This window comes from Lithobates pipiens, unplaced genomic scaffold (genome assembly GCF_037356315.1).
Source record: "Lithobates pipiens isolate NorthernLeopardFrog02 unplaced genomic scaffold, aLitPip1_a1.2 Scaffold_19, whole genome shotgun sequence".
Taxonomy (NCBI): domain Eukaryota; kingdom Metazoa; phylum Chordata; class Amphibia; order Anura; family Ranidae; genus Lithobates; species Lithobates pipiens.
Window position 1 is genome coordinate 132,525,237 of NW_027507764.1, and position 18,556 is coordinate 132,543,792.

General features: G+C 42.0%; 1 protein-coding gene across 1 annotated transcript in view; it reads right to left on the minus strand.

Moving 5' to 3' along the window:
* Window positions 1-18,556, minus strand: part of LOC143996292 (ferroportin-like) — a 72,284-nt gene that overhangs the window by 13,613 nt on the left and 40,115 nt on the right. Inside the window, exons 6-8 of the mRNA XM_077491274.1 lie at window positions 15,381-15,507; window positions 9,286-9,540; window positions 7,056-7,769 (exon numbers count right to left, since the gene is read on the minus strand). Of these exons, the coding sequence (XP_077347400.1) occupies window positions 7,056-7,769; window positions 9,286-9,540; window positions 15,381-15,507 (1,096 nt within the window). The remainder of the gene's footprint in view (window positions 1-7,055; window positions 7,770-9,285; window positions 9,541-15,380; window positions 15,508-18,556) is intronic.

Consider the following 18,556-nt stretch of genomic DNA (forward strand, 5'->3'; position numbering starts at 1 on the left):
TTCCAGGTCATGACGATGGCCTTTCGTGCATAGTACAATAACAACGATATAAGCGTTTTCCTAGCTCTGAGGATCGACATTTGTTCCACGAGCCCCAGCAGACAGTATTTAGGGTCACAAGGGATACTGATCTTAGTAGTCCTGCCTATCACCAGGAGAACCTCCTTCCAGTAGCATTCAATCGCTGGACAAGTCCAGAAAATGTGAAGGAAGTCTCCTGGCCGATAGGAGCATCGCCAGCATGCTGAAGAATGCGTCAGCGACATCTGATGTAATCTGTGAGGCGTGTAATGGGCTCTATGAACAATTTTGTATTGGACCAATTTGTCCCTGGCTGATACCAAAGGGGAGAATGGAAAATCCCAAACCTCCCTCCAGTCATCGTCATCCAACTCCGGTATGTCCTCCACCCATTTCCTGCGGAGGGAGGACAACTCGGGGACGGCTGCAACCAGCAGGGACCTATAAATCTGAGACATGGGCTTCTCCAGGTCCTCAACCCGAAGGATGGATTCAAGCTCAGAGTATTCTAGCACGACCGGTTGACTTAAAAATTGACATCGATATGCATGTGCTATTTGGAGATAACGAAAATGGGCCCACGCAGGCACATTAAATTTAGTGCGTAGTATATGAAAAGGAGTAAGTTCCCCGTTAGTGATGACATGTTCGAGAGTTAATATTTTACATTTGGCCCAGGCCTGCGGGTCCGGGATGGTACTGAACTGCGGGAGGTTAGGATTCAGCCACAAGGGGGTGTGGGGAGACCAGGAGTTCGGCAGGGGGGTCCTCAGCGCCTCCCCCACCCTCCACGCCCTTATAGTGGTGCGCATAGAAGGGGTGAGGCAGTGAGGAGTTTTCAGCCCCCTGAATAGCAACTCCCGCAAGGCCTCCAGCGACCCCACTATAGCTGCCTCCAGGACCGTTGCAGCATTAGTCAGGTCCGGCCGCAACCACCAGTGGGCTGTCACGAGCTGAGTGGCCAAGAAATATTTGTGACAATCAGGAAGAGCCAACCCCCCATTCCCCACAGTCCTGGTGAGAGTGGAATATCTGAATCTAGGGGACTTGGGTCCCCAAATGAAGGAGAGGAAAAGTTGTTTCAGAGAATTAAAGAAGGTTTTACTCAGCCATTGTGGGGAGTTCCTAAAAATGTACGTAAGCTTGGGAAGGATCTTCATTTTTAGAAGGTTTATGCGGCCTATAAGGGAGAGGGGAAGATTGCCCCACGCCTTCAACCTGGACCTAATCCCTACCAGAACAGGCTCAAGATTGAGCCGGATAAAGTCCCTGCTCTCCCTTGAGACAATAATACCCAAGTAGGTAAACCTATCCACCCACTGAAGCTTGGTAGAGGATGGAGAGGTCCTGGCCCCTTCGTCCACCGGGAAGAGTTGAGATTTATGCCAATTCACCTTCAACCCGGTAAAGACAGAGAAGGCATCCATAATTCCAAGTGCACCCCGCAGAGAGTCACCAGGATCATTCAAAAAGAGCAGAAGGTCATCTGCATAGAGAGCCACTCTCTCCTCCAGCCAGCCCACCCGAAGACCACGGACCTCAGCCGAAGTCCTGAGAGCCTCAGCAATAGGTTCCATGGCCAGGGCAAACAAGGCCGGGGAGAGAGGGCATCCCTGCCTGGTGCCCCTCTGCAGGGGGAACGGAGGAGACAAGGAGCCATTCATTTTAATGCGTGCCATGGGACCGGTGTACAGTGTGCGTATCCAGGCAATAAATTGCAGGGGGAAACCCATTCTTCTAAGCACCTCCCACAGATACACCCATTCCACTGTATCAAATGCCTTTTCCATATCTAGAGTGGCAATAGTCCTAGTGCCTTGATTATCATGGGGGGCATGAATGTTGGAAAACAGTCTACGGATATTGATATCCGTGGACCTACCTGGCATAAAGCCAGTTTGATCAGAATCAATCAGAGATTTAGCCGCATTTCTTTTACAGGCGTTTTTCATTTTTGGCTATTTTTTACAATGGTTCTAAATGCAAAACTCGGCAAAACACAGCATGTAAACCTGGCAAAACTGATGTTTTAACCGCTTCCCACCCGCCCTATAGCCGAATGACAGCCTTAGAGCGGGCGGCTTCCTTCGCCTGGCCGTCCCTGGATGGCCTGGTGTTTACTTCCGCAATGCGCGCCGCCGCGGGCGCGCATCGCGGAAGTTCTGTGTTTGCCGTGTCCCCCGGGGACAGGCAAACACAGATCGCTGTAAACGGCCAATCACAGCGGCCGTTTACAGCGTGATCGGCGTGTTCAATGGGAGATGATCTCATATGTAAACATATGAGATCATCTCTCAGCGCCGCTCTCCCTCCTCATACAGACAGCGTGTGAGAGGGGAGAGAAGAACGGCTGCAGCAGCCGTCAGTGTACAGAAGCAAAAAAAAAAAAAAAGTTTAAAAAAAAGTGCCATCCTCCCCCAGAGCCATCCTCCCCCAGTGCCATCCCCCCCAGTGCCATGCCCCCCCCCCCAGTGCCATCCTGCCCCAGTGCCATCCTGCCCCAGTGCCATCCGCCCCAGTGCCATCCTCCCCAGTGCCATCCTCCCCAGTGCCATCCTGCCCCAGTGCCATCCACCCCAGTGCAATCCACCCCACCCCAGTGCCACCTGCCCGCAGTGCTATCTGTCCCCAGTGCCACCTGTTGTCAGTGCCATTTGTCCCCAGTGCCATCTGTCATCAGTGCCACGTATAAGTGGCATCTGTCATCAGTGCCACGTGTTATTAGTGCCACATAGTGCCATCTGTCATCAGTGCCACGTATTAGTGCCATCTGTCATCAGTGCCACGTATCAGTGCCATTTGTCATCAGTGCCACCTGTCAGTGTCACGTGCCATCTGTTGTCAGTGTCACGTGTCATCAATGCCACTTATCAGTGCCATCTGTCATCAGTGTCACGCGTCATTGGTGCCACGTATTAGTGCCATCTGTCACCGGTGGCACGTATTAGTGCCACGTATTAGTGCCACGTGTCATCAGTGCCACGTATTAGTGCCACGTGTCATCAGTGCCACGTATTAGTGCCACGTGTCATCAGTGCCACATATTAGTGTCATCTGTCATCAGTGCCACATATTAGTGCCATCTGTCATCAGTGCCACGTGTCATCAGTGCCACGTATAAGTGTCATCATTGCCACGTATCAGTGCCATCTGTCATCAGTGTCACGTGTCATTGTCCTGGTATTTCAAAAGTGTAATAAGTAGTCAACAAGTTAGATGTGTAATTTATGCTTCTAGAACACGTGATGGCGCTCCCTGCATGTTGGGCCTCTCTATGTGGTCAGGGTGTGAAAAAGTCCCACACATGTGGTATTGTAATACTCAGGAGGAGTAGCAGAATTTTTTGGGGGGTGTCATTTGTGGTATACACATGCCACGTGAGAGAAATAACCTATTACAATGACAATTTTGTGGAGAAAAATAAAAAAAATGAAAAATCTTCATTTTGCAAAGAATTGTGTGAAAAAAATGACAACATCAAAAAGCTCACTATGCCTCTTACTAAATACCTTGGAATGTCTACTTTCCAAAAAGGGGTAATTTGGGGGGTATTTGTACTTTCCTGACTTGTTCGGGTCACAAGAAGCGAGATAGGCCACCAGTACATCAGATGTGATCAATTTTGTGCGATTCGCACCACAGCTTGTAGACTCTCTAACTTTCACAAAGACCAAATAATATCCACTAATTTGGGTTATTTTTACCAAAGATATGTAGCAGTATAAATTGTGGCCAAAATGTATGAAGAAAAATTAATAATTTGCATAATTCTGTCACAGAAACAAAGAAATATGCGTTTTTTTTCAAAATTTTCGGTCTTTTTTCATTTATAGCGCAAAAAATAAAAATCCCAGAGGTGATCAAATACCACCAAAAGAAAGCTCTATTTGTGGGAAAAAAAGGACACAAAATTCATTTGGGTACAGTGTTACATGACTGAGTAATTGTCATTCAAAGTGTGAGAGCACCGAAAGCTGAAAATTGGTCTGGGCAGGAAGGTGTTTAAGTGCCCAGTAAGCAAGTGGTTAAACATGGGTTACCATCTGTCAAGTTAAATCGTTCAGGAGAGGTTGTAAAAACGTCCCATGTACATGAAGCCTAAGAGGCAGAACTTTTTCATTGCTCAATCCTTAGTGACCTCTTTAGGGTTTCACTGAACCCTGGTTGAGAAGAGCCACTTGTATATATGTGCAAAAACTGCAAGCCTTCAGATGAATTTTGTTGTATTTGAGATGATTCTGAGTTCCTGTCACTGTCTTCACAGGTGCAAATATTCTTTGGTTGGGCTTCTTCTTACCTACAGATGACCACCCTCTAAGCTGCTTTTTGCAAATACCATTAACTTACCGTATATAGGCAGAGGAATGCAGTTCTGATACCTACAAAACCCATGAATACAGGCCCTAAAAGTCACTTTCTACATACCAATTTTGTCATGACTTTTACTATACAAAGGAATTCATGGATGACACAGACATTCCTCCTTAGACAATCAGTGGAGGAAAGTGGGTCTAGTGTTAGCAGATTAGACAAGGTTTTTTACCCGAATGATAGTCATAAGACAATAGTTGGGCTTTATTGGCATGATGTGATCTGCATTTGTTTGTATATGCTCATATCAGCCAAAAACAGGCCTGCCTGTGGCCCTCCTTCAGGCTGCATTCACACCTGAGCGTAGCGTTTTTTTGTGCATTTTTTACACAGGCTTTTTGAGGCTTTGGCAGGTTTTTTTCTTAGCCAATAGAGAAAACTATCATTTGTTGCTAGGTTTTTCAGCTTTTCCATCAGCTTTATTTCTTTTATTATTATTATTATTCTTCTTTGTTTTTGTTAGGGTAAGGAATTTAGAGTTATTTATTATTTATTTTGTTAGGGTTAGGGTGTTCACTACTAATACTAATAAATGTAAAATAAATGCACAAATAAATAAAAATAATCATAAATAAATACAATACGTTAATAATAATAATAATAAATAAATAAATAATTAACCCCTGACCCTTTAAAAAAATAACACCCTAACACAAAATAAATAAAGTGTTATTATACTTTATATTAATGATAATAAATTAGTATTAGCCTTTTTTTTGTTTGGGTGTTATTATTATTAATAATAATAATTTATGTCATTTTTGTTAAAGGTTGGGGTTAATTATTATTTAAGTATTCATTATTACATTATTCGTTTTTTATTATTTTTATTGTTAGTTATTTGTGTGTTTACATTTATTCATTTTACTTTTTTATTTATCAAGATTTTTAGTTATTTGTGTATTTACACAAAAAAAAGCTCCAGAACTTTGTTGAGCTTCAGACGACTTGGAGTGGAAATGTGAACCAATACCAGAGAGAATAACTGATTTTTTTTTTCTTCTCCAGCGTTTTGAAGCTCTGAGCTTAGGTGTAAATAGGGTCCTTAAAAATACAAACTTTACCAGTTTTGGTTTTGAAATGATTCACTTTTCACTATTTATCCTAGTGACGCTACAACAATCAGCCATAACCCCAACATAGCTAATGGATTATACGTCTAGATGTGCTCTGATCGTACAGGCAATGTATAATGGATTTTGAAGATAGTTTCTTGTATTTTGGTAAGCACTGAACAGTTTTAAAAAAAATAAACCCAGAATGCAGCATGCACTACAATATTACACACTGGTGGGACCAAACTTTAGTGAAAACAGAGCGTTCTGTCCATGCATTTATTTGCATTGTAAATTGCAGCAAAATGCACGGAAGGGCTTCTGGTTAAATGAGTCCTTTTTTGAGTACATACAGCTATAATCTCAGAGGTGTAAAAAACACCTTAACCTCTTTATAATTCAAAACGAATCTGGCATTACATTTCATAGGATTTACCTAAAAAAAGTTCAACTGTCTGCTTATGAAATCACATATTCCTTTGATCATGAAAGTTGGTATTATCCTGACACTAAACATGACCAATACTCAATTCAAGCTGACAATCCAACAAATGAGAACAGCAAACATCACAGGGTCACCACAACCATTTGTGGTCACGTCAAGTCAGGTTCAGTATTTTTCAGTTGTTCACTGAAATATATATAGAGGTAACACACAGAGCATAACCCTTATAAAATAACTTACTGTGTGCTCTGGTATTGCTACAAAGAATTAAGACTGTAAAATTCCTTAGTGCTTTAAAAAAAAAACAAAAAAAAAAACATTGGGGTTGATTTGCTAAAGGAAAATAGACAGTTGTAATAATTTTCCTTAATAAATGGAAAGAGGATAATGCCCCTTACACACCATCAGATTTTCTGCTGATTTTTTCCTTCAGGTTTACCAAAACCATGTAGTGCAAGGGCCTGCCTGATTGCATACAAATTAAAACTCCTAAGGTTTGACCTCAAATTATATGGTTTTGGTAAATCTGAAGGAAAAACTCAACAGAAAAATTGATAGTGTGTATGGTGGGGCTTAAAGCTTAATTTTGTAAAAAAATACCCAATGAGGTGCAAAAGAAAAAAAAAGCATTTTTGCTTGCACCGTATTGGATGATGGAAATCAGCAGAGCTTTACCACATTTTCTTAGTCCCCTTTCACACTGAGGCGCTTACACGCAAAAAAAAGTACCTGAAAAGCTCCTGAAACCTGCTTTCCATTAATATCAATGCATCCTTTCATGCTGGGATGATGCACTGGCAGGGCAGTGATAAAAGTCCTTCAATCAGCAGCTTTGGAGCACTTAAAAAAAAAAAGCCTCAAAAACGCCTGTCCATTGAAATGAATGGGAGAAGGTTCAAAAGCATCTGAAAAGCGCTTCAAAAGCACCGCAAAACGGTTATTTTGAGTCACGTGACCGTAAAGAAAAAAGCACACTGCTAATGTCGCAAAGACGCCGAAAAAAAAACACCCAATGTTTTATTGGCAGTTTTCAAGCACCTCGGTGTGAAAGTGGTCTAAGCTCTGGGTAAAATGAGTGCAACTGCACTTGCAAAACTCTATTTGCCTTTAGTAAATGCACCACATTAAAATATAGTAGAAAAGGCTCTTAAATGGATACATACCCACTCTGGCTAATATAACTCCTGAAAAGAGCAGTATGATGGAAATGTAGGAGTCTGGCTGATCGCTGGCACGGACACTCTCAAACAACACAGTATTGTTAGTCCAGTGGATTGAGGAACGGTCTGAAAGGATAGGTTGGTTGATATTCCCTTGAGATGGATATATGTGGAGTTGATTTTGATGCAGCTTCTCAGTATTTAAAGAAGAATTCATACCCGTAAGGATAGAGAAAATGCCCAAGTCAAAGGGGCTTCCCGGAGCAAAGACTGAAAATACGCAAAGCATTAGACAACCAACATGAAGGCAGCTGGATATAATCCCTGTGACCACTAAGCCGTAATGTCTTCTTAGCTTGGTAAACAGAAAGGTGCCCATTAATCCTGAGATGGCGGAGACGGCCATGAGTATGCTAAGCAAAGAGCCACTGATCCCCTGAGTGTACGCATAACCTGTAGTGATACAGTCAAAGCCAAGGACTGTGGTGTACAAAAAGGCCAATCCTAGACCCGCTAAAAAGACAGACTGTCTGTAGTAGGATTTCCAGCCATCTGTACAGGTACGCAACACGCGGCGAAATTTCTGGAAGCAGACAGGGACTGATGAAGTGCCCTCTGCAGAAGGTTCTGGAGTCTGGGCTTTCTCTTCTCTTGATACAGTGGGTAGGGCTGGTGTGCCAATGAAGTCGCCTATGACTGAGCAGATAGGCAAATCACCTGAAAAATAACAGAACGTTTACTAATACCTCTTATTCAGCATCAATGAGTCCTTTAGGCTGGGTTCACCCATGTGCGGCTGCAGGTTTGTACCTGGGGTCCAGTGCGTGTCTGTTCATCGGTTCAGGTGCGATTCAGGTCCAAATCTTTGCCTGAATTTGCACCTGAATCGGACCCAAACATGCACCAGACCCCTTTTTAATCTGGACCACAGCCTCCCCGGACACGTGTGAACTGGCTCCATTGAGAGCCGGTCACACTTGCCTGTCATACGAATTGGATGTGGGGAAAACCACATCCAATTCACATATGTGTGAACCCAGCCTTAAAGCGGAGTTCTAATCTCCTAGCCAACATTGCATTATTAGCATTGCAGAGATCGTTGTAGTTCCTCATAAGCATAATGGATAATGTTGCCCATGTACACATTATAACTACTTACAAACTGCTTTTTTTTCCTTTTGTCCCCCTCGATTCTGGCTACGGCCATGCAGGATTTGGGAAGCTAAAGCCGGCCTGGCTTCATTTCCTGGATTTCTTGCAGCTGGCTACCCAGCATTCACCTCTGGATCTTGCGCCTGTGCAGTAATTACACTTCAGTGCGCTTTGCATACCTGCATTAGACTCCTGAAGACTTCTGGGATTGATGACACAGGAGTCAATGGGCCGGGCTGATGATGTAATCGCTTAGGCGGCCGTGACTGGAAGTCGCGGGGTTTGAAATGTATTACTAGCCAGATTGCTAGGTGAAAATAAAGGAAAACAAGCCTAAAAAACGAATGTAGCCACCACATTTAAGGATTGCAATCTGCAATATTATATTTTTGTTTTTGGGTCTACTAACACTTTAAATTAATCATCACATATCCTATACATCTTCACCCAAAACAGTATGAAAAAAGACCTTTGTTAAAGCAAAATGAATGTGAGATAAAATATTCCAAAAGTAGAGTTTTCTGATAGATAGACATACAGTGTACACTCTCAGCCCACTCCCAAGATCTGTAAGATGCTGAGAATGGTGTCAGACTAATGTGCATTCTCAGGAGTTACAGCATTAGTGGCCACCCATTAGATGAAAAAAAGGATATTCCAGTCTAGAGGAAATATGACTGAAGGCGAGCAAACCCAAATTGAAAGTAGTAAAGGTAGAAGGTTTTTTACCCTAATGCATTCTCTGCATTAAGATAAACAACCTTCTATGTGCAGCTCTACATGCCACCCCCCCTTATATTTCCTGAGCCCAATCTCGATCCAGCGCTGTGCCAAAGATCAGCGGCTCTCTTCACTCTATCTCTCCTCACTGGACATGGAGGCAGCAGTGGGAGCCATTGACTCTTGCCAATCAAAGCCAGTGAGCAGAGATCATGGGGTGAGGCTAAGCAGCGCTCTGTATGTTTATAGATCTATGGTAGGTTTTATTTAGGTGGTCCAAAGAACTCTGTCATTAGAAACTATAGAGATCTTTTTTTAATTTTTTTTTGAAGACTGGTTTCTTCCAAGACCATGGACATACCTTGCACATTGATAAGTTCCAGCTGCCTTTCTAAATAATGCTCTCCTATAGAATGCTGTGGCTTGACAGCCAGCTGAGGTACCATTTTATAAACCCTGGAGAGGAAGATAAATTCCACAAGCAGTGACACCAGGTTCCATCCAAGAATGAATCCACAGCCAACCACATTGGAAGCCCAAGTCATGACCTGACCCACCGACAACGGGGCGAAGATATTAATGACTTGATCCATCCTTCTAACGGTTGCATTCATTCCTAGATTTTGGAAGTAAGTAACAATTTACATGAATAGAACCATGACAAATACACAATCTAATGTTTAATATGTTACCATAAGATTTTATTTTAGTATGTTTTGCTGTTTGTTAGAGATTATAACATTTCCGCAAAATGAAATTGACATCTACTACAGGTTTCACCAACAAACTTCAGATGCTTTGCTTACAGCCACGTTGTTTCATACAATGATAATTATTAGTCAGATGTCAACGAATCAAAAAGCTTCCTTGCTATTTTATCTACTCTCTAAGCTAGCTATCTAAAGCAAAAAAACACGAGAAAATGAAACAATTACTGCACATCGGAGACAACAGGGACGCAAACATTTATTTTGTAAAGAATGGAATCTCCAACCCTATTTAAAAAAAAAATTATTGTTGTATTTCCTTCTTTGAGGGGTTTTCCTGTTGTGTGAGAGAAAATCTAATCATCAAGGACTGAGCCATTACTTTCTTTCCTTGTTCTATCCAAAACAAAAAATGTTGACATAGATTTCCATTTTAAACTACATTTGCTGTGTTGTTATACATTATTATAGGAAATGTGACTATTTAACAGCAGAATGAGACAGGTCAGCCCCAGGGTGGTAGCATGTCACATCTCATAAATTAACCATAATTTACTGGTTTGTGAAGTCTTTATTCTGGAATTATGAAACAATGCCTGAGACATCTATTAGCATTTCAAAGACATGCTAATGTTAAACAAAAAAAACAGTAACCCTTACATATACATACTGCAGAATGACAGCATACAGAAACATCAAAGCACGTGCAATAGCAAGAACATCTGAACAATTACTGTGCATCTGAATATGCAATGTGTTCAGTAATGGTAAGACGTGTTTTCCCAACATGAACTCAACAGATAATAGTGTATCGTTTTATGCCCAATACATTTTCGCTTTTTATTTTTTCTATTTCCCTCTTATCATTATCTAAAATTATTAAAATGTTAAGACTTGTTTTCCCAACATGAAATCAACATATAATATTGTAGCTTCCTGTACCCGTTACATTTTCTATTTCCCTCTTATCATTATCTAAAATTATTTGAAAAGGACAGCTGGTATTTTTTATGTACGTGGGGATTATGTTTTATCAAGACATTTTTGTGTAAATTTATAACAAAACACTTCCTTTCAGGGAATCTGTTTTAGTTGTGACTACATAAAAATGAATTTAAAGCGGCAGTAAACCCATCGATCTAACAGTATGAAAAAACTGTTACATTCTCGGCATGCCGGAAATGTTAACTGTCACATTGGTTGTGCTCTCAACCAAACTGTCAAACCATCCAATGGCCGGTGTCATAACTGATCACATGTGCAGCTTCATGGCAGTTAAAGATTAAAGGGAGGCCAAGATGGCAGCTTCCTTGGCTGAAAACGATAGGAGGGTTTACTTCCACTTTAAAGCGGGAGTCCACCGGGACTCCGCGTTTTTTTTTTTTTTTTTAAAAGCCAGCAGCTACAAATACTGCCGCTGCTGACTTTTAAAATAGTGACACTTACCTGTCCAGCGCGCCCGCGATGTCGGCACCCGAAGCCGATCGCTAGGTCGTCTGTCGGGTCCTGCCGCCGCCATCTTGGGTATGGGAATCAGGAAATGGAGCCTTTCGGCTTAATTTCCCGGTTCCCTACTGCGCATGCGCGAGCCGCGCGGCGCAATCCGGACGGTCCCCGCTGCCTCTGGGAACTGTGTGTTTCCCAGCAGGCAGCGGGGCACTTGCGCAAAGGGGCAGGCAGTTGCGGAAAGGGGCGTAATCTACGCCCCTTTCCGCAGACAGCTATCCCGGAAGTGGGTGCAGTTACCTGGATTATCCAGGTAACTGCACCCCCCTCCCCCCTGAAAGGTGCCAATTGTGGCGCCGGAGGGGGGGGGATTCCGATGAGCGGAGGTCCATTTTAGGGTGGACCTCCGCTTTAAGTAGACAATTGCACTATTGGAATTGTCTGCTCCAATCCCTTTTCCTTCCACTACCTATATGACCTCATGTACACTGCAGCTGTCAAAAACCATTTACAGACGTGACACTTTTTTCTGCCCCCTAAACGCTCCTCTGTGTTAGCCTGTGTGTCCAAGCAGCCATTGGCTTTCAGAGGCATTTAGAGGTTGTTTAGGGGCAGAAATTTCAACACACCTAAATCGCATTCAGGAAAGGAAAGTTTGGACAGAAAAAACACTAAATACACCTAAACGTGTCTGAACACACCTAAATACTAGGCTCATTTAGCGATTGAGCATTTATTTAAATTATTATTTATAGAAATGAATAAATGCCCAAATGCTTGACACACCTGAATGCGTCTAAACACGGCTTTAGGCATGTTTTTATTGCTGTTTTTCTCCTGTCCTGAGCCTATTGTGCATCAGACCTTCAGTGCCTTGAATAAGTATTAATACCCCTTAAAATTTTCCACATTTTGTTATGTTACAACCAAAAATTTATTTTATTGGAAGTTTATATGATAGACCAGGGATATGCAATTAGCGGACCTCCAGCTGTTCTAGAACTACAATTCCCATGAGGCATAACAAGACTCTGACAGCCACAAGCATGACACCCAAAGGCAGAGGCATGATGGGACTTGTAGTTTTGCAACAGCTGGAGGTCCGCTAATTGCAGATCCCTGTGATAGACCAACATATAATGGCACATAATTGTGAAGTGGAAGGCAAATGATAAATGGTTTTCATTTTTTTTTTTACAAATAAGTATCTGAAAAGTGTGGTGTGCATTTGTATTCAGCCTCCTTTACTCTGATGCCCCCAACTAAAATCTAGTGGAACCAAATGTCTTCAGAAGGCACCTAATTAGCAAATAGAGTCCACCTGTGTGTAAATTAATCTTAGTATAAATACAGCTGTTCTGTTCAGAGGTTTGTTAGAGAACTTTAGTGAACAAGCAGCATCATGAATGCCAAGGAACACACCAGTAAGGTCAGGGATAAAGTTGTGGAGAAGTTTAAAGCAGGTTTAGGATATAAAAAAATATCCCACTCTCCAAACTTCCCGCCAGGGACCGGCTATGGCCGATTGTCATTAGCCGGCCTCCCGTAATTGTACTCCTGTTACTGTTCCTGTCTGCATTTGCCTCGTGATGGTTACTGTTTATTGTTTTTACTTGACATGTTTCAATAAAAATATTTTCAACACTAAAAAAATATCCCAAGCTTTGAACATCTCACAGAGCACTGTTCAAATCATCATCCGGAAATGGAAAGAGTATGGCACAACTGAAAACCTAACAAGATATGGCCGTCCACCTAAACTGACCGGTCAGGCAAGGAGAGCATCAATCAGAGAAGCAGCCAAGAGGCTCATGGTAACTCTGGAGGAGCTGCAGCTCAAGTGGGAGAATCTGTCCACAGGACAACTATTAGTTGTGCACTCCACAAATATGGCCTTTATTTAAGAGTAGCAAGAAGAAAGCCAGTGTGGGAAAAAAAGCCATAAGAAGTCCCGTTTGCATTTTGCGAGAAGCTATGTGGGGAACACAGCAAACATGTGGAAGAAGGTGCTCTGGTTAGAGGAGACAGAATTTTTACTTTTTGGCCTAAAAGCAAAACGCTATGTGTGGTGGAAAACTAACACTGCACATCACCCTGAACACACCATCCCCACCGTGAAACATGGTGGTGGTGAAAGCAGCATGTTGTGGGAATTCTTTTCTTCAGCAGAGACAGGGAAGCTGGCCAGCGTTGATGGGAAGATGGATGGAGCCAAATCTTGAAGGTAAACCTGTTAGAGTCTGCAAAAGAATTGAGACTGGAGAGGAAGTTCACCTTCCAGTAGGACAAATACCCTAAACATATAGCCAGAGCTACAATGAAATGGTTTTGATTAAAGCATATTCATGTGTTAGAAGGGCCCAGTCAAAGCCCAGACTTAAATCAAATTGAGAATCTGTGGCAAGACTTGAAAATTGGTTATTCACAGACGCTCTCAATCCAATCTGACAGAGCTTGAGCTATTTTGCAAAGAAGAATGGGCGGACATTTTTATTTCTAGATGTGCAAAGCTGGTAGAGACATCACCAAAAAGACTTGCAGTGAAAGGTGGTTCTACAAAGTATTGACTCAGGGGGGCTGAATACAAATTCACACCACACTTTTCAGATATTTGTAAAAAAATTGAAAACCAGTTATCATTTTCCTTCTACTTCACAATTATGTGTCACTTTGTGTTGGTCTATCACATAAAATCCCAATAAAATACATTCACGTTTTTTGCTGTATAATGACAAATTGTGGAAAATTTCAAGGCCCCATATAGCCTATAAAAAACACAAGATGATAAAAGGGGTAGCAAGGTTGCCTACACTTTGTAATAATGCCGCTTAAAGTAGAACTAAAGACAAAACATTTTTTCCATTGTAGATAGTGTAAAGGAGAGTTACAACCCTTGTTTGTTTTTGCCCCTTTTGTCCGATTAAGGAGATTTCCATTTACTTCCTGCCCCAAAGCCAAAACAGGAAGTGAGAGGAAATCCCTAATTGTCACCGGATTCACCAGAATTAGTGTGTCTATTGGAAGATTTCCCCTCTATTCCTGTTCTGGTGACCACCCAATAACAGGCCAGGTTTGCAAGATAACTGAAATACATCACAGGTGATATCATTTGCTGCTCAGTGATTGCAGTATTCTAGTCTGCATCTCCCCAAGGTAATACATAAAACCTGGCCTGTTAGTGGGCCCTAATGACAGGGTTGATGACCACTGTTTTAATGTACTGAATTTATCATGTTAGTCATGACAATGAAATGGTGGTATAGGCACAGACAGAATGGCTGTACAGGTGGTGCAAAAAGGGCAACTGCTTCTAGGTCCAGGATGACAAGTGGTCCTGTCCAGGACTGGTGCCTCCCTCATCAGTCAGCTGTGTGCTCAATTACCTCCTGTACAACATAAATCGGCATTTCTGATTCTCTTGCATCTCTTTGATCTTGTTTTACCTGTTTCTAAATGTCTTCTAAAGCCTCATACACACTATCAGTTTTTCTGCCGAGTTTTTCCTTCAGATTTACCAAAACCATGTAGTGCAAGAGCCTGCCTGATTGCATACAAATTGAAACTCCTAAGGTTTGACCTCATATTATATGGTTTTAGCAAATCTGAAGGAAAAACTCAGCAGAAAAACTGATAGTGTGTATGGGGCTTAAGAATTAAAAATAATATTACCCAATATTATTACACTTCAAAGGGACAAATGGCACCGTAGAAGATATAAGCATTAAATGCAAGTGCCCCCAATATAAACAGTGTATAGACTCCTGTGTCTTTGTTGCCTGTTGACTCCCTTCTCCTTTGTTTCAATGCTTACCAAGCTATCCCTTTGATAAGGGGGCAAAAGAGAGAAAGCCAAGCTACCCAATACATACCTGCACTCAGTAAAGGATTAATTTTGTACTGTCTCAAATGCTGCCTTAAACTCACTCGACCTATTGACTTTCATTGCACCTTTCAAGAATAGCTCCACCCATGCATCCATGTCTAAAGGTTACGTGGAAAGTTGAGTAAAATTTTGCCAGAGCTAAGTGTGAACAGGTGTATTAGTAGAAAAAAAATTGCATATCATATCTATTGCCTGTCGTAGAAGGGCTTTGTACATGGAGGTTTTCTCTCGTTCCAGCTTTGGATTAATGGAACGCTCCTAGAGTTTCAGAAACACAGGGACCAGTGGTATCCTAGGTCAGCAGTGAATATAAGATACCATGCCACATATGTCTGTGTACATGTATGCGAGTTGTATTTGAGTAATTTTACCTTTCATATAACTCAAAGACATGCAGTTTGATTTTTCTGTTATTCTTACCAGCTAGTTGACTCCTGTTATCTCCTGTGATCACCACGATCCAATCTTTCTGAATGGTTATGGTCAATGCCGTGCTTGCAAGGTTTGCCAAGTCAGCTAATATAATAACTACTCCATAGCAGAAAACCTATGAAGTACATCATAAAACATAAATCAAATAATGTTTTTTTATCTTATAAAGGAGATTATAAAGTCTTACTAAAGTGCCTGGCTTATAAAGTACGGTCTACAAAGTACGCCTTACCCCTATTTTGCTAAACACAGATTGCATTTTATGTATAAAAAGTAGAAGAAAAATATTTGTGTTGCCTTTGTGAACCAGGCATATTCCATCTGTCATTTTTCTAGTACTTGGCCAGAGAAGCACTTGGAGCAAGGATGTTAGGCTAGCTAGGCTTGGGTTTGGGACTACTGAAATATTAGGTCACCATAAAAAGAGATTATACATTTTTAGGATACAGAACCAGTTCTGGTTTAGTGGAAAGAAGTTGTAATATATTCAGTTTTAAAGTTGAAGTAAACCCATCGATTTAAACAGTTTCAAAAAACGGCATGCTGGGAATGCTAACTGCACATTGGCTGTGCTCTCAACCAAACTGTCAAACCACCCAATGGCTGGTGTCATAACTGGTCACATGTGCAGCACCGTGGCAGCTGAAGATTAAACAGAGGCAAAGATGGCAGCTTCCATGGATGAAAACGATAGGGGAGTTTACTTCCACTTCAAGCCTTTCCTAAAATATCATATTATTTCCAAGCATTCTTTGAAGGCTTTGTAAACCCAAGTTTTGCTAAGCATAGGTTTGGCTTTAGAACTATCATTAGAATAAAATAAATAAAAATAAAGCAACATACAAGTACTATATGATACCTTGCGGATTTACAGCTGGTTACATACCTTACTGCACATGAGGAAAGGGGGGAGAAAAAAGCAGAACTTCCCCTTTTGGGTGAAGTTCTGCTTTAGGCTGGGTTCACACCATCCAATTCACAATAGCAGGAGATTTTGGCTGGCTCTCTATGGAGCTGGTTCACAAATCTCCGCTGCAGCTCTGGTGCGAATTTGCACAGGAGCCCTGTGTATCTTTTGGTCCGTTTCAGGTCCAAATTCAGCCAAAAATTCTGAAATCGGACCTGAAACGGTGAACAAGGATGCACCGGACCCCTGCTGTGAGCCGCATGTGGCGATGGTGTGAACCCAGCCTTAAATGTGGTGGCTGCATTTTTTCTTCTTTTTTAGTTTTTTTTTATTTTATTTGTACTTTTTAATAGCACACTTCCTGTCCTAAGGTGGCTATGCTCATCATCTTCACTTTATCCATGGGGGACTCATAGTTGTAACCCTGGCTGCTAGTCTGATTTGGACTAAGAACATAGCTTCCTTTCTTCATCTTCATTACAAAAGTGGCAAGTGCACTGCATTTCCTGCAAAAACAAAAAGGTATTTTCTGTACTTGCTGAAAGTTTACCTGAAAATGAGAGCCAGTGCAGTCATCGTGTCTAAGAACTAGTAAGCTACAATAAAATAGAACTTTGTTGTTTGGTTATAGATTCATTAAGCCATCAGTGTCAGTGGCAGCCCATCCATTAGGCCCCTTTCACACTGGGGAGGTGGGTGCGCTGACGGTAAAGGTCTGATACCCATCACCTGATTGGCTGAAAGGACAGGCGATCCTATTGGACACCTAGGAGGGGGAAAGAAAAGCACGGCAACAGTGAGGAGGACGGAGGAGAAAACACAGGAGCTGCTACTCGATGCTCTCCGCAGCACGATGTCTGCTGATGCCCTGATCTCCGCCGCTCCTTGATGTCCACCGATGCCTGCCACCTAGATGGGGTAAGTGGACCAACCGGCAGACAGGGAGCAGGGGGGTGGAGTGTTTTGCGGTGCCACGGGGGGGGGGGGGGTGATCAGGTTGTTTGCCACTCCCCCCCAAACCAACTAGTCAGTGCACCTCTGGACCCCCCAAGATCTCTTATGCAAATGTGACTATTTGTCTTTTGAATTTGCCAGATTTTGAAACAGTGGGATCTACCCAAGGGGTTGAAAGATTTGACTCCCACGCTTATGTTATGTGTTGTATATGAATCCTCCATGTAAGAATGTACATCGCTTTCTGAGTGAGTACTAAACCCTTCCCTGGTTAAGAAGTGCATCCAGCCTGTGTGTAACTTGCTGAGCAGACACTGGCAGCATTGCTAGCAACACCCTGAGAGACCCTGTGTCCAAGGGACATAACAGTACAAATGAAAATTAAATGTAAAATATGTGAAGAGCTGCAGACTCTATCAATAAATTTACTCTATGGTAAATCTAGAGAAATGTGAAAAAAAGGAAGGATAGATATGGAGGTAATTTGCAACCTCTAGATACTTGAAGGGTGTGTATACCAGGGGAGCATATAATGCAAAAAGTGAAAAAAAGTGCAGAAAATAAGAAATGTAAAGGATATCCTACTGTGTAAACTTCCTGATCAATTATTTATAATGCATACTGTTAGAAGCTATGTGCATGCAAACAAAAATAAAATTAAAGATAAAAATGAAAAAAAATAAAATAGAAAAGCTCTAACTTTTCCTGTGTGAAATCAACAATCCTGTGCAAAATCTGCAATTCAAAGTAACATTTCTGTGCCAAAAAATACAACATATATGACTGGTATATACCCAAGGTGCCTATAGCTTGCCTATGCTTACACTTCCAGGAAGCATGTTTTTACAAGGGCCTGCTGTGGTGCCTAAAGGGTAATTTTGAGATGTACAGAAATAAATGGTATATTCTAGAGACTTAGCCCTTGTACACACGATCGGAGATTCCGACAACCAAATCCGCCGGATTTTGTCCGTCGGAATTTGTCCGAAACTGTTGCATACACACGGTCGGACAAAGTTGTCGGAAAATCCGATCGTTCAGAACGTGATGACATTATTTCGTTACGACGGGACTATGTTCAGGCTAGTAGCCAATAGCTTTGATGTAGGAATTGGATCTGAGCATGCGTGGCACTTTGTCCGATCGGAATTCTCTACACATGATCGGAGTATGTCCGATCGGAGCATTTTGTCGGAAAATATTTCCGGCAAGTTGGAAAATTTGGTCCGACGGATATTCCGATGGAAACAGTCCGATGCAGACCACACACAGTCAGAATATCCGACAAAACGCTCCGATCGGA